The following is a 16,390-nucleotide window of genomic DNA, read 5'->3' on the forward strand; positions in this document are numbered from 1 at the left end:
CCCCTGGACAGAGGGCTACAGTCCATGGGGTCACAGAGTCAGACCCAACTGAGTGACTAATACTTTCATTTTCACTTCGAGTGCTATGGAGAGAAAAGTAGATCAGGCGAGGGGCTGGGGCGTGCTGGAGGTGTCGGTGGGAGGGTGCGTCAGGCAGAGGGGACAGCGTGGGCAGAGGCCCTGAGGTGGGATTGAGTCTGGTGCTGTGAGGAGCAGTGAGGGGACTGAGTGGCTGGAGCAGTAGGGGGTGCGATCAGGGAGGAGAGGGCCAGCTGGGTGCTGATGGCTGGGGCGGTTTCCAGAGTTTAGAGCGCAGAGCGGAGGAGCTTGAGCAGAGAGGTTTGATGTGGTCTGACCTACATTTTTAAAGGATGACTCTGCATCACCCTTTTTTTGGAAACTTGAATCTTATCATTTTGGAACACACTCCTCAACACCCTGCTAACAGTTTCCAAAAATCCATATTTTTCTAGAGCATTTTATATTTGTGATTCTGAGGGGCCTCGTCAGCAGATCAGTTTTTTTTTAAATTATTTATTTTAATTGGAGGCTAATTACTTTACAATATTGTAGTGGTTTTTGCCATATGTTGACATGAATTAGCCACGGGTGTACATGTGTTCCCCATCCTGAACCCCCCTCCCACCTCCCTTCCCATCCCATCCCTCAGGGTCATCCCAGTGCACCAGCCCTGAGCACCCTGTCTCATGCATCGAACCTAGACTGGCAATCTATTTCACATATGATAATATACACGTTTCAATGCTATTCTCTCCAATCATCCCACTCTCGCCTTCTCCCACAGAGTCCAAGTCTGTTCTTTACACCTGTGTCTCTTTTGCGGTCTCGCATATAGGGTCATCGTTACCATCTTTCTAAATGCCAAGTATATGTGTTAATACACTGTATTGGTGTTTTGTTTTGACTTTGTCTTAGACATTTGTATGGTTAGCCCTCTCGTCACGGCACACCTGAGGGTGACAGTGGGGCGGGACCTGCAGGACAAGTGTGGGATCATACACACCCCCCTCACGCCTTCTTGCCCCTCTTCCTGTCTTTACAGTCACAAAACGTGTAAAGGGAAAGCTAGTTAGAAGGAGGTCAGAAACTCCTGCTCCTCGGAGGTGATGTTTTATAATGTGATGTTGACAGTGAGAGGAGGCAGCCGCACTCCCAGAGTTGTTTTTTAAAATCCTGCCGCCTACTGATTCAAGTCACTGGTGTTTGCATAGGTGTCAGCACAGCAGAAACACACCAGGTAGAGAAGGTGAGCAGAGCAGTGTGTCGGGGTTGGAGTGGGGGGTTCTAATTAGTGGTCAGTGGGGAAGATGGAGCCTCAGCAAGGTTTGGTGTTCAGAGCACTCAGTGCAAACACACTCCCCCAAACTGCCCCAGCTAGGCTCCCCTCCCCAACACACACACTCAGCACCACCCCCCTTTTCTGCCCCCACTGGAACGATACAGGAGAATCTGTGCTTTGGTTCGCACCTGGAACATGTGGTAGCTCCTGCGTGGTCTCCCCCAGCCACTCTGGCCCCAGCATCCATGCTCCGTGGAGCAGGTTGAGCAGGTGGATCCAGAAGGCTTCTCACTGTCCTCTCCTCTGCGTCAGTGCTCCTCACTGTGCATGATAGAGAAGATGAAACTTCTGACAGGCCCTCCAAGGCCCTTCGTGGCTGGATTCCTGCCTAGCTGTCAGCTTTCCATGCACCACCCCTCCAGCTCCCCTGACCCCTCCTGTGGGCCTTGCCCGTGTGGTCTCTTGTCTCATTTCACTTCGGGCTGCACAAGTGAGTTACCTCCACGTTGTCAATCAGATCTCTGCTCAGGCATCTCTTTTAGGGAGTCTTCGCAGGACTAGGTGAGGTCTTCCCTTGCACATATGCCTGTCTCCCTGCAACTCCTCTGGTTTGGAATTTATTTTTATCTATAGGAGCCTGATGGGCTGCAGTCCGTGGGGTCACACAGAGTTGGACACAACTGAAGCGACGCAGCAGCAGCAGCAGCAGCAAGCACCTATCACCATTTGGTTCACGTTTGTTTCTGCAGCCCAGCAGTTCTGGGGAATCAAGGACACTGTCTTTATTCATCTTTCTATCCTCAGTACCACGTATAGTGCCTGACTCATAAGACCCACTCAGTAGATAGGGGCCAGAATGAATAAATTAACAAAAGCCCCAGTGGTTAGAGGAGGGACCCCAATCAGCTTGGATAAGAATCAGGAACGGAGTGTCTGCTTCGCCTTCTCCTGAAAAGCCTTCCTCTTCCCACCTCCCTGAGAAGGCAGAAGAAGGTCCCCAGCCCTGTAGGGAGTGTGTGACACAGAGGAGCCAAGAAGTTGACTCGGTCAAGGAAGACTGCTGGCCTGGGGGTGTTGCTCTGGGGGTTCCCTCACCCTGCTGGAGGTGGTGCCTGAGAGGATCGTACAACTTTGCTTGAGGAAGTCAGCTCGTGTTTGGAGAGGCTGTTGACTTTGTCTTCAGAACTCATCCTAATGACAAAATGAGCACTCTCCAAGGAGGAGGGTGAGTTGCTTGTAAACGCTGGCAGTCTCATGGCAGAACCTCCGTAGAGCCCCCTCGAGTTCACTGGGACAGGAGGGGATGTCACAGACCCCCCAGCAGGGCAGAGCTGCCCATTTGTGCAGCCCCTTTTCTCAGTGACTGCATGCTAAGTCGCTTCAGTCGTGTCCAACTCCTTAAAACCCCATGGACTGTAGCCCACCAGGCTCCTCTGTCCATGGAGGTTCTCCAGGCAAGAATACTGGAGTGGGTTGCCATTTCCTCCTCCAGGGAATCTTCCTGATCCAGGGATCAAACCCACATCTTTTATGTGTCCTGTGTTGGCAGGCAGGTTCTTTACCACTAGCGCCACATGGGAATCCCCAGTGACTGCATGTAACGTTCTGACGTTTTCCCCCAAGTGAAAGACTTGATAAGAAAAAATAATAAAAAAATTAAAAAATTAATGCTGGTTCACCAGCATTGTAAAATATTCACCCTCACCATAGTAGAGGAGGGCATGTAGATTTTTAAAGCAGTGTGGCCCCACCTCATGGGCCTCTGGGGAAGGAGCTGAGAGCCTGCTCATAAATGAAGCCCACGGGTGAGTCTCCTGAAAGGGTTGGGGAACAGCGGTCTGTTTGTAAGTTGCCATCTAGGGCCATGCTTCTCATGGTTGGCTGTGCGGCCCCATCTCCTGGGAGCTGGTGAAAGCACAGCTTCTGATTGTAGAGGTCCAGGTAGGGCTGAAGAATCTGCTTCCTTCTAAGCACCCTCATCCCCTGTGCACACCTGCTGTGCAGGAGCTTCTAGAACAGCAGCTTTTATCCTGTGGGCACACCTGCTGTGCAGGAGCTTCTAGAACAGCAGCTTTTATCCTGTGGGCACACCTGCTATGCAGGAGCTTCTAGAACAGCAGCTTTTATCCTGTGGGCACACCTGCTGTGCAGGAGCTTCTAGAACAGCAGCTTTTATCCTGTGGGCACACCTGCTGTGCAGGAGCTTCTAGAACAGCAGCTTTTATCCTCTGTGCACACCTGCTGTGCAGGAGCTTTTAGAACAACAGCTTTCATCCTCTGTGCACACCTAGAGATCTTTTACCTCTCTGCTATTTAGTAGTTCTGAGTGCATCCTGGACACTGGGAGTTTTTAGGTCTTCCCATGTGACTTTAATGGGGAGCTTGAGTTTGAAAGCTGTTGATTTGTGAAGAGGTTTTTGCATCAGTAACAGCACCTGAAGAAGCCCACCCACTCAAGCGGACCTGAAGGAAATACCCTGAACGCTTCAGAATCTCAAAAAGTCAAATAATTCTAAGTTTTAATGGTTTCATGTGCTAATATCTTAGCCTCAACCTGTAGTTCTCAACCTGATTTTGCCTCACATATTATGGAAGCTTTGTTCTTTTTAATTACCATTAAGAGTTGTGTGTGTTTGTTTTTTTTTTAATGGAAAATTTCAAAGAGTATAAAAGAGAATTTGATGAATTTCTTTTACTCATCACCCAACTTCAACAGTTATTAACTCATGGCTAGTCTCTATGCCTCTATGTACTCTACCCCCCACACCCCGCCCTGACTATTTTGAAATAAATCCTAGAGCTCATCATATTTCATTCATAAATACTTCAGTTTTACATCTCTAAGAATTAAAGACTTTTTATAAACATAACATCATTATCACAACTTTCAAATAATCTATAGACTCTCACATGGTTACCTTTTTCTTGCTTGTTTACCTGAAGAAACCAGGCCATTCGTCTGATCGTTGCCCTACAGTGTGGATTTGATGATTACATCACCATGATGATGTTTGAACTGTTGTTTCGATTGATTAGATCTAACGACTTGATCCCATTCAAATTCTGATCTCTTCAACTCGGAAAATCCATCTTTCCCATGACCTGGTACTTAAGAAACTTACTTCAAACTAGGGGTGTGCTCGGAGAAGGCAATGGCACCCCATTCCAGTACTCTTGCCTAGAAAATCCCATGGATGGAGGAGCCTGGTAGGCTGCAGTCCATGGGGTCACTAAGAGTCAGACATGACTGAGCGACTTCACTTTCACTTTTCACTTTCATGCAATGGAGAGGGAAATGGCAACCCACTCCAGTGTTCTTGCCTGGAGAATCCCAGGGACGGGGGAGCCTGGTGGGCTGCCGTTTATGGGGTCACACAGAGTCGGACACGTGAAGTGACTTAGCAGCAGCAGGGGTGTGCACACAAACACCATCCGATTGTTTGCCATTGTAGTTTTTACACCATAGGCACCTTCTGCCTTCTCATCCTTCCTTCAAGCTTTTTGAGTGAAAGCTATTTATAGCTCCACAATGGTAGAACTCAGGAGGTCTTTTTAATAGAAACCTACATCTCCTAATTAAAGGAAGAGATAGTGTCCCAGTATGTCTCTGACCTCTGCAGCTCTAAAAACCTAACTCTCCTACATCCTACTACTTAACAGATTTGTTATTTTTAGAACCTAAATTTATTTTATTCTTTAGAAACTGAAGTCATACTGCTTGGGGCCCGGTTCCAGCTCCACTAATTCTTACTAGTTGTATAACCCGGGAAGGGCCTGAGTAGAGCTGTGTTTCTTGGGGAATGAATAATGGTACACATACCTCATAGTGTTGGTGGGAGGATTAAATGAATAATTCACGTTAAGTAATTAGAACAGTCTGACACATGGTAAGCAGTTAAACGTTGTCCGAGCACTTGATAAAATGTCTGGGCAGTAGTCATCATAATTATTGGTTTTCATGTTAGTCTGACTCAGATCAACACAGGTATATTGTCTCTGTATGATGAGAAAGATCCCTCCTAGTTTCAGAATTCCTATACTCAGGAATCCAGAAAATTGGTATTGATGAACCTGTTTGTAGGGCAGGAATAGAGACACAGATGTCTAGAGAATGGACTTATGGACATAGTAGGGGAAGGAGAGAGTGGGACAGATGGAGAAAGAAGCCTCAATGTATGTACATTACCACGTGTAAAATAGGTAGCTAGTGAGAGGTTCGGAGAAGGCAGTGGCACCCCACTCCAGTACTCTTGCCAGGAAAATCCCATGGACGGAGGAGCCTGGTGGGCTGCAGTCCATGGGGTCGCTAAGAGTCGGACATGACTGAGCGAGTTCACTTTCACTTTTCACTTTCATACATTGGAGAAGGAAATGGCAACCCACTCCAGTGTTCTTGCCTGGAGAATCCCAGGGACGGGGGAGCCCGGTGGGCTGCCGTCTATGGGGTCGCACAGAGTCGGACACGACTGAAGCGACTTAGCAGCGGCAGCAGCAGTGAGCGGTTGCTGTGTAACACAGGGAGCCCCGCCTGGCGCTCTGTGATGACCTAGAGGGGTGGGATGGGGGCAGGGAGGGAAGCTCAACAGGGAGGGAATGTTGTAAAACTATTTTCCTCCAGTTAAAAAATTTTTTTAAAGAATTCATATACTGTTAGATATCAGATGTCCAATTCCCTTCATTTTATACATGAGGAAACAGACCCAGAGAGGTGGGGTAACTTACCTAGGGTTACACAGAATCAGAGGCAGAGCTGGGATTTGAACTCAGATTCCTGACTGATTTGGACAGAGACAATTTATCTGCTCTTGTTCTTAACCGGGAGATACGGTCCATGTCAAGACAGTCTGCTCAACTTCCTGTGTTCATCGACGGCGACCGTTCATATTTAATGAATTAACTCTGGTACTAAAACCAATGACATCTCTTTCCTCTAGGTTGCCAGCATACTTTGTCGTCCCCGCCCCTCTTCTCGAAGAGGACATAGAGTTCTTCCAGGGTCGTGGCATACCAGTAAGTGCACCTGGAAACCCTGAAAGCATGGGTTACTCATGGGTCCATTCTGGCAGATTATCCTACTTAAAGCCCTTGGCTTTGGTATTAAACAGTTTGTTTTCAGCCCGAGAGCAATCTAAAAATACCTTCGGGACTCCCCAGAGGAGCCCTTCGACAGGAGGCTCCCGGGGGACAGAGTTCTGAAGTTTTCCCAGAGGCCCTGGAGCTCTTAGCAGAGACATCTTTAAAGAGCTTTAGGAGGATTCTAGGCCCAGCTGGTATTGAAAGCCAGCCTAATTTAACACCTAGATTGTTCCGAGGCTGAACCGTCCCCTCCAAGGGTTGTAGGGTTTCAAATCCTTTTCGGCCTCTCCATTAATCCTGAATGGGCATAGCTGAGTTCCCGCCCAGAGACAGCGTGGAGACTTACTTAGTTTTCACAGAACAGACTGGGATGGGAGCCATATTTCACGTGTCGCTGATCAAAGAAAGCAAGACTCTGGCAGTTATTTCAGTTTCTAATTGGTAGTTGGGAGTTGCCAAGCCTGCAGGGAATTGAGTACAGAATGAGAATCACAGATAAATGCTGGGCCGTGCACATTGCTGGTGCCCCTCAGAGGTCACTCTTGTAATGGGAGGTGAGGTATCTCAGCAGCGGTCCCAGCCCCAGCAGTGCGTGCAGGCTGGGCAGGCAAGGAGACCCTCTGCCTGCATGAAGGGCTGCCTGCTCGTCTGTGCCAGCCTGTTTGTGCCATGAGGGAGCATAGGCCTGATCTTGCCAGTTGCTTGGACTTCTCAGGAGAAATAAGAAATACGGGTTTTTATGTGAGTTTTTCCTATTTCTAAATGCATGCAGCTGTTTTCAAACTCTCTGGTTTCAGGACTCTTTACACTCTTGAAAAATCATTGAGAATCTCAAAGAGTTTTTGTTTATGTGATTGTATCTGTTGATATTTGCCATATTATAAACTAAAATTGGAAAATTGTTTAATGTTTATTTTAGTAGTAAACTCATTAGATGTTAACATAAGTATTTCTATGATAAATAACTATATTGTCCAAAACAAAAAAGCAGGATAGTACTGTTGTACGTTTTTGAAAACAGACACCTGCCTTCTTTTATCCCCTTTCCTTCATTCAGTCTGTTGTGCTGTGTTGGGTGTGGTTGAAGTGTACGAAGACAATCCAGCCTCACATAGATGTGTATTTAGGAAAGGAAGGAGTATTTAATAGCCTCGTCAGATAATATGGTACACAAAAAATTGATAAATGGTTTTGTAAAGGTTAATTGCAATAAAGAATCTGAAAACATAATCAATGAACTTTTCATTCACTGCATTAAAATCCATTGGTCTGTCTTGTACTCTGAATGGATCTTAAAACATGCATGATTTTAAAAGCATAATACATTGATCATTTATAAAATAACTCACTAGGTTATGTTCAAATATTGACGTGCTTTCTTAGATGCAAATCACGTTTTTTAATATCATCCCTGTCTCATTAGAAAAGTCTTTGAACATTGGGAATTTGTTCAGCTAAAAAGGCAGAGACTAGTCTTCCAAAATTGTAATTTTTGCTTGAAAGTACAGCTTTTATCATTAGCAACAAATTGTCAGTTGTTTTCCTTGTTCTTGTTCAGTCACTTAGTCGTGTCTGACTCTGTGATCGCGTGGACTGCAGCACACCAGGCTTCCCTGTCCTTCGCCATCTCTCAGAGCTTGCTCAAACTCAAGTTCTTTGAGTCGGTGATGCCATCCAACCATCTCATCCTCTGGCGCCCCCTTCTCCTGCTGCCCTCAGTCTTTCCCAGCATCAGGATCTTTTCCATTGAGTCAGCTCTTCACATCAGGTGGCCAAAGTATTATAGCTTCAGCTTCAGCATCAGTACTTCCAATAATATTCAGGGTTGACTTCCTTTAGGATTGACTGGTTTGATCTCCTTGCTGCCCAAATGACTCTCAAGAGTCTTCTCCAGCACACAGTTCGAAAGCATCAGTTCTTCGATGCTCAACCTTCTTTGTGGTCCAACTCTCACATCCATACATGACTACTGGAAAAACCATAGCTTTGACTATCCAGACCTTTGTCGGCAGTGATGTCTCTGCTTTTTAATATGCTGTCTAGGTTTGTCATAGCTTTTCTTCCAAGGAACAAGGAGCAGATGTTTTCCTTAAAGTTGTTGGGCTTTTTTTTTCCCTAAAAATGAATGTCTGCCAGATACCAAAGTCAGAACACCCTAGTTTGTCTGTCATTCACTGTTTCAGTTCCTTGAAGATAGCACCTACCTCAGCTCTTAAGTCAGTCTCATGGGTGCTTTTCCCTGAGACAGACACTTCCATGCTTGGATTCCACTCCATCACACAGTGTATAAAAGATATTAGTATTAAATACATTGTACACCATGGGGAATATAGCCAAAATTTTATAGTAACTATAAATGGAGTATAACCTTTAAAAATCGTCTCTCTCTATTGTACGTCTGTTACTTAATATGGTACATCAGCTATACTTGAGTTAAAAAGACGAAAAACAAAGGAGACTTAGCAAATAATGGGGGGATTTATCCCCTTTTTAAGATAAACAGGATCATCAAACTAATTCTTGTCTGTTGTCAAGTCCTTCATACGAAGAACCTGTGGCCCTTTCCCAGACAGAAATTGTACAGATAATAGTAGGGGAACTCATGTGTCTTCTGCTGAATTCCTGTGAGAAGTCTTCTCTCTCACCAAGAATGTTGCTTGCATTCTATTTACTGTTTCAAATAGAGAATGTAAGTCCCCTCCATGCCTGAGCTGAGAGGAGATGGTTACAGTTGAGCCCCAGTGGGGAAATGAGCCATGGTTGGCTATTACCAAGAACAGATTCTTTCTGCCCCAGGAGAGGAGATAAAGAGGATGAGAACAGGTGACTTCCTAGAACCTGCCACCAGTCATGGCTTGAGAGGTCCCCTTTCTCAGAGTGAGCCGCTGGGCGGGAGTGCCCGGGCTGAGGGCGCAGTGTGACACTGGAGGGGGGAGTAGGAGGGCAGCCGGGGACCTCGGGTTTGTCTGTGTTGGAGTACTTCCGCCTCACCGGCATCTTACAGGGCCTGCGCTCGCTTTGGAAGCTCGTGAGGCAGTTCTGTGTCCCTCAGCAGCTCTCTCTCCATGGCCGGCAGTCGGCTCCCGTGTCTGCAGTGGCAGCCCGCCTTCCTCTCACCTTGGTGCCTCCTCAGTCTCTCCACACAGATGTCCTGTGGGCCCTAGACACCCAACACACCCTGTACTAATTTACCCTCTTCCTCTGAAACCCCAGACCAGTTCCCCTTTCTGAGGGTCGTGCGGAGTATCGGCTGGATTGCGTGCTTGTCTCCAGCCCAGGCTGCTGCTGGCATTCCCGTGTATGGTTGATATTTACATTGCAGGTGACTCACGAGAGGATGCCCTCTAGACAGCTGAAATTCTCTTAGTTGACCTTTGACCTTGGGCCCCAAAGCTTGGTCAGCAGAGCGGGGCTGGGCTTTAGCCACTGTCAAACCCTTAACCAGACCTTTACACAGGCTGCTCCAACCAGCCTTCCTTCTCCTCCATTTCAGGTTCTACTGGCAGATTACATTACTTTGCCCCCAAATCACATCTAATCTCCTTGTCCTGTACAACAGAACAAACAAATGAAACTCCCCCTGAAAAATGCTTAAAACGCTTGACTCTATCACTTAAGGGCAGTCACATGATTTCTTCCTCTGTTGCCCACCCTTTGTTGTTCATTGAAATTCCCTTCTCCTGTGGTTTACCACATTCTACTTCCTATTAGATTTGCAAATTTATTTCCCTTTTTGGAGTATAAAGCTCTTTGAAGGTAGACAAAGTATTGCAGCCTTCTTTCCAGCCTCTCACAACCAAATTCAGTGTCTTTCCTGTGCAAGTCTCTTATCAGTGTATGTTGAATAAGCAGCTGTCCATTTTTCCTAGTTTGAAGTTTCTGTAATGATGGGAGCTGCCCGCTTTTGACCATCCCGGTGGAGTAGGGCCTTCAGAGTCATTGCTCTACGGTGTGCAACTTGGGGATGTTTCTCAGTCTCTCCAGCCCTATTTCTTGTTGTTATTGGGGCTAGTACTCTAACCTGTCTGAGTGTGGTTGTGAGAATCAAATGACTTAATTCATGTAAAATCCTGAAATAGCTTTACCCCAGTGATAACCTCTATGATTATAGTAATAATAGCCTCTATTATAATAATAATAACAGTAACAGTAATGATGATAATGATTTTATCATCATCCTCCAGGTTCCCAGCACTAAAGCCAAGTCATAAGGTATCTGTTAGACCATCAGTGAGTGTGAATGTGACTACTTAGACTTGAGGTGGTGGTGGTGTTGTAAGACTAAATTAGTCTTTTTTGTTGTGAGTATAACACATTGATTCCTTGGCATAACAGAGTTGACTATATTCAGGTCTTTCGTATTAAAGGTATAATTTCCCTGTATGAATTTCATGGCTAAGCTTACCTGTCCTCTGCAAGGTGGTTTACATCATGTCTGGAAAACCTTCCTTCTCTCTGCAGATATGGTGTTGGTCTTGCCACAACGGATGTGCCCTCTTGAAAATGTCGGCCCTGCCCAAAGAACAAGATGACAGCATGTCGCAGATCCAGAAGAACTTCTCGGATAGGTTAGCACTGTTGGGCATCTTGTTATCATTTAGTTGGCTCGGTTGTTTTCCCGGAAGCTGGGAACAGTTCTTGGGAGTAAGTCCATTTCAGTTTACCTACTGATAAAGCCTGAGTGCTGGGAATACAGCTCAGCGAGGTCGTTTTTAATTTGAAAAGAGTTGGGATGAAATGGTCCTGAAGTGCATCAACTGTATTGTATTGAGAGACACACGGCCAAAGCGTTTAGGGGGAAGTAGTCTGATAGCTTTAATATTGACGGTTGTCAAATTTGGGTCAAGGTATAGATGTCACTGTGCTATTCTGTTCTGGCATGTTTGAAAATTTTCAGAATAAAAAAGTTAAATGTTTTTATTCACCCCTAAACTAGATGAATTTAAAAACAAGAAAAGGAGTGGACTTAGGAGTTAAATTGCCTTGGTTCACATCCTGGCTCTTTCAGTTTATAGATGTGGTGGCTCTGCTGCTTGTCCCTGAGTTCCCGGCCCCGGCTGACCAGGAGTTGCCACTGGGCAGCAGTTACCTCACTGGGGAGGAGGCTCTGGGAGCTCTGCACACAGATCCTGGTGCCTAGGAAGTGCTCAGGAGAAACTTTCTGACTCAGGCCTGTTCTTCTAATGTCTCGTTCCTTCCTGATACCTAGGATTTACAGGACCGTCCACAGGCCCCCCTATGAGACTGCTAAAACTGAAGACCTCTCAAGCAACTTCCTGTCCCTGCAGGAAATCCAGATGGCATACTCTAAGTTCAAACAGCTGTTTCTGATAGGTGAGAAGAACCCTGAGCCAAACCCGCTGTAACCTGGAAAAAGACGTGCTCCATGGCTCGGGTGAAAGGCGGTGCTTGTCCCTGGGTTCCTTGGGTCGGACACGGCTATGGGGGTGGGAGTCACAGAACGGAGGGGCTGGTTACCACGGGGCTGGTGGTCCTTGCCACATTTCCTCCCATCATTTTCCCCTGGGCTCTTGTCCCATTGCCCCTTCTCAGAGCAATGAACACAGAGCCACCCTTCTCCTCTCTTCCTTCCTTTCGTTTTTAGTAGTGAGCGTTGGGCTTCTTCCTTTAGAAGTTGTGGAACTATGCAGTACCTGTATTCCCCAGCTGTTTTGTAAGGTTGATGATCTGTTTGTTTTTCTTAGTCACTTATTGAATGGACTCTTCCTCCACTGAGTGGAAGTATTTTATTTTATTTTTCTGATTCAGCATATATTACCGTGTAATATATATTACACTGGATGGTGACAAAAGAAGTGGAGAACCACAGTCCTGGATCTCCAGTGTAAAAATATACAGTGTAAAAAACTCCAGTTAATCAGAAATGTACAAAGTAGAAAATTAAATATGTCCATCCTTGCCACTCCTCCTTCCCTGCCCAGGCTGCCCAGTGTGAAGTGTTCAGACCTTGGATCAGATTTAATCAAGGTCAGTCACCTGTTGATTCTTTTCACTCCTTTTTTCTGGCGGCACCACATGGCTTGCGGGATCTAGTTCCCCAATCCAGGATTGAACCCAGGCCCTCAGCAGTGAAAGCAGTGAATCCTAACCACTGTACTGCCAGGGAATTCCCTATTCTCTTCACTCTTTTTTTTTTTTAAAGATATTTTATTCAATAATTTATGTATGGGGTCGCTAAGAGTTGGACACGACTGAGCGAGTTCACTTTCACTTTTCACTTTCCTGCTTTGGAGAAGGAAATGGCAACCCACTCCAGTGTTCTTGCCTGGAGAATCCCAGGGACTGGGGAGCCTGGTGGGCTGCCATCTATGGGGTCACACAGAGTTGGACACGACTGAAGTGACTTAGCTTAACTGCACTGGATCTTAGTTGCAGCACATAGGATCTCCGATGTTCTTTGTAGCATGTGAAATCTTTAGTTGTGGCATGCAAACTCTTAATTGAGGCATGTAGACTCTGTAGTTGCAACATATGGGATCTAGTTCCCTGACTAGGGATTGAACCCAGGCCCCCTTCATTGGGAAAGATGAGTCTTAGCCACTGGACCACCAGGGAAGTCCCTTCTCTTCACTCTTTTTTTCAAATGTATTTATTTTTGATTGAAGGATAATTGCTTTACAATATTGTGTTAGTTTCTGCCATACATCACATGATTCAGTCATTGACACACAGATGTCCCCTCTCTCTTTACTCTTGAGTGCGTGTTTACCCTCTGATGTTTGTCACGCTTATTGCGTTTCCCAGCTTTTCGTTTTTAGCCTAGTGGTCTGACTTAGGATTTACTCAGTCATTCAGCCAACATGTATTGCATTTCCATTATACACACCAGCTATGCCAGGCATTGGAGACAAAGATGACTCTGACACCAAGGGAAACCAGTGTACACCTCTAACTGGAACACACTGGCAAAAAGCAGGCATGTGGAGGAGAAGTAAGAAATTGTGCTGGTTGATCCAGGACTGTGGTTCTCCACTTCTTTTGTCACCATCCAGTACTGGCAGGGGTATCTGCCTTCTCACTGATTTGAGTTTGCAACTTTCACAGGCAGTAGACTTCTGTAAAATGCAATGCTTCTGTCTCCAGTTGGATTGGGAGGTTGTGTCCAGTGTGCAGGATAAATATGTGTGTGTTTAAGACTCCAGTGGAAGCTAGCTCTCCCCTCAAGTTTCCACGGCATCAGGACGTGGCCTATTGCATCTTCCACTTCTAAGAGCAGCAGGCTGAATGTTGGTGTGTCTGCCTAAAGCATGTTTCTCTCCTTGTCGAGCTACAGGGTGGCCGTGACTTGGTGGACAGATTGTAGGGCACTTTTTTACTTGTGCAAAAAAAAGTCTATTTTTGACTACCACACCCTTCCAAAGGTTTACGGTTCAAAAACCACTTCAGCTGAAGGCTTGAAACGCACTTGACTTAACCGGAGCCCGGTGCTAGATTCTCAGTCTAGCGTAGGGCTATGCCACTGAGCAGCACAGGTTCTACAGCGGCTTCTGCAAACAGTGCCCGACTTCTTCACTCTTGTTTCCTTTCTTTTCAGATAATAGTACTGAATTTTGGGACACAGACATCAAATGGTTTTCCCTGCTGGAGAGTAGCAGCTGGCTGGACATAATCAGGTATTTCAAGGTGTTGTTTTGCTCGTAAATTTCACAGTTCGGTAAAGCAAAGTAGTAAAGCAAACGGACAAATTAACTGTTTTATATTTCACAGTTAAATATTCTTAGGTCACATGTTCTGTTCAGGGCTCAGCTGGATTTTGCATTTGTTATTTATTATTTCTGTGCATGTCTGATCAGGATTTACGAATATGCTACCTGCCCACAAGATCTGCTCCTGAGACTACGGACCAGGGATGGGAAGGCTGCAGAAAAGGGGGTGTGGGACCCCAGCATTCTGACTGAGCTGCAGTGCTCACCTCCAGGGAGGAGGCTGAGGGTTGGGAAGGTGGGGGGATGCTAAGTTCTCCGGTTTTGTTTTTATTTTGGGCGGGGGGTGGTTTGGTGAAAATCAGGGATTGAACTTGCATCCTTGCAGTGAGTGCGGAGTCCTAACCACTAGACAGCCAGGGAATTCCCAGATGCTGAGTTTTTATTGCATACTTTTTTAGAAGAATTCACTATCTTTTATATCTCTTACATATTAAATTGTTTTTTACTATAATGAGTGTCAATTAGTCTTTCTCATTTGGGGGATTAAGTAGAGATTCTGAGAGAACAAAACTTTTTTCCCTGTCCTGCTTCCTATTTTGAATAGCTTCTCTCCATTGCCCTTAAACAGAGGCGAGGGCAGAGGGAGGCGCAGAACAGGTATGATGCTTGGGTGAGAGCCAGTGAGCGAATGGCTCCAGCCCCAGGGCACCTCTGAGGAAAAGGCAGGCCCCTCTCTCCCCTCTCTTCGTTCTCCCTTAGACCTGCCTGGTTTGTACAGAGGAGCCACAGGCCTCCAAACCCTTCTTAGCAAATAGGTATTGCCGAGCCTGCTGCATGTCCCATAATTTGAATATATAATTGCAAGTACTGTGATAGATGTTATAAAATAAGAGGCCCTTTCTTTCTGTGGGGCTTGTAGAGAAGGTGTGCATCCCTAACCGGGTGAAGAGCCTGGGGGAGGCACCCCCGTGGCAGGGTTATCAATCCAGAAGGTGGGGCTGCTGATGGTGGCAACAGTTTCAAAGGGAATAGTGTGTCTAGAGAGACAAAGGGATTTCGGGACACATGGTCCTTTCCAGACAGGCGGATACATTTAGCCAATGATCTTGAATTAAACAAAATGGGCCTGTAGCACAGCCTCCAGATATAGACATTTTAGGGTCTTACTAGGACTTACTGCCACACTCAGGTATAAATTTTCTGCAGTAAGAATTCCCAGTTTAGGAATCGTCTAAGAGCATTTTTACGTCCGACTTTGGAATTCCCTTCTGAAAACTGTAAGTTTCTAGTAAGCAGATGAATGTCTTGCAGTACCTGAATAGTGTAAACAATAATTTGTTTCTTTTCTGGAGAATGTTAGTATGAGACAGTAAGTGAGATGGAACACTGAAGATCAAGTTAGACTGCCTCTAAATTTCTTGTTGTTCATAATACCAAGCTCAAGATCTATTGTCTGTTTTACTTGTCTCTCTCCTATTTAGGCGCTGCCTGAAAAAAGCAGTAGAGATTATAGAATGTCTAGAAGCCCAAAACATGAACGTTCTTCTTTTAGGTAATACATTTAAAGCACAAAGGGTGGTTTCCTTTTTCCTTTACTGGAGGTTCTGTTTCTGTATATAGAGATTTATGTAAGTGGAATTGTCTTATAAAGTGAAGTCGCTCAATCATGTCCGACTCTTTGCAACCCCATGGACTGTAGCCTATCAGGCTCCTCCATCCATGGAATTTTCCAGGCAGTAGTACTGGAGTGGGTTGCCATTTCCTTCTCCAGGGGATCTTCCCGACCCAGGGATCGAACCCAGGTCTCCCATATTGCAGGCAGATGCTTTACCATCTGAGCCACCAGGGAAGATTGTCTTATAAAAGGAGTGAGCTAGTGTAAAAATCCTTCCCATACTTTTTACCCTGACCTTGGAATCCTTGCCTTGGATTTCATTGTTACAGTTTAAAATTACATTCCTTCACTTGGAACTTGGCAGATGTATTTGCAGCCCAAGAAGGAATTGTTTGGTGTCTTTACCAAAGCTCACATTTCCTGATATTTTGGGGTTTTGTTTTATACTAACTCAGTTAAAGTTTGGATGACCTTTTTTGTATGACGAGACCCATGGATGGTATAATTGTTATTTCTGCATCCTTGTGTCTGACAACTTTGTGCAGTTGTTGCAGAAACTGTGTGGTCCATGATTTCCTTTTCCAGAGTAGACTGAAGTCGCTGTACATGTGGGCTGGACATACACACCCAGTGTGTATAAGCCTCGTGCAGCAAAGATTGTTTCTGGGATTGGTTAGATCTGAGCTAAAATATTATCTGCCATTGTGAATATTTAAAGTTTCTTGTGGCCCC

The 16,390-nt window shown here is 45.6% G+C and overlaps 1 protein-coding gene across 1 annotated transcript in view; it reads left to right on the top strand.

The window, feature by feature from the left end:
- MTMR12 (myotubularin related protein 12) overlaps positions 1-16,390 on the top strand; it is a 68,746-nt gene that overhangs the window by 41,001 nt on the left and 11,355 nt on the right. Inside the window, exons 8-12 of the mRNA XM_027520012.1 lie at positions 6,235-6,310; positions 10,838-10,944; positions 11,586-11,710; positions 13,932-14,010; positions 15,525-15,595. Of these exons, the coding sequence (XP_027375813.1) occupies positions 6,235-6,310; positions 10,838-10,944; positions 11,586-11,710; positions 13,932-14,010; positions 15,525-15,595 (458 nt within the window). The remainder of the gene's footprint in view (positions 1-6,234; positions 6,311-10,837; positions 10,945-11,585; positions 11,711-13,931; positions 14,011-15,524; positions 15,596-16,390) is intronic.

The sequence above is a fragment of the Bos indicus x Bos taurus genome, chromosome 20, assembly GCF_003369695.1.
Source record: "Bos indicus x Bos taurus breed Angus x Brahman F1 hybrid chromosome 20, Bos_hybrid_MaternalHap_v2.0, whole genome shotgun sequence".
NCBI classification, from domain to species: domain Eukaryota; kingdom Metazoa; phylum Chordata; class Mammalia; order Artiodactyla; family Bovidae; genus Bos; species Bos indicus x Bos taurus.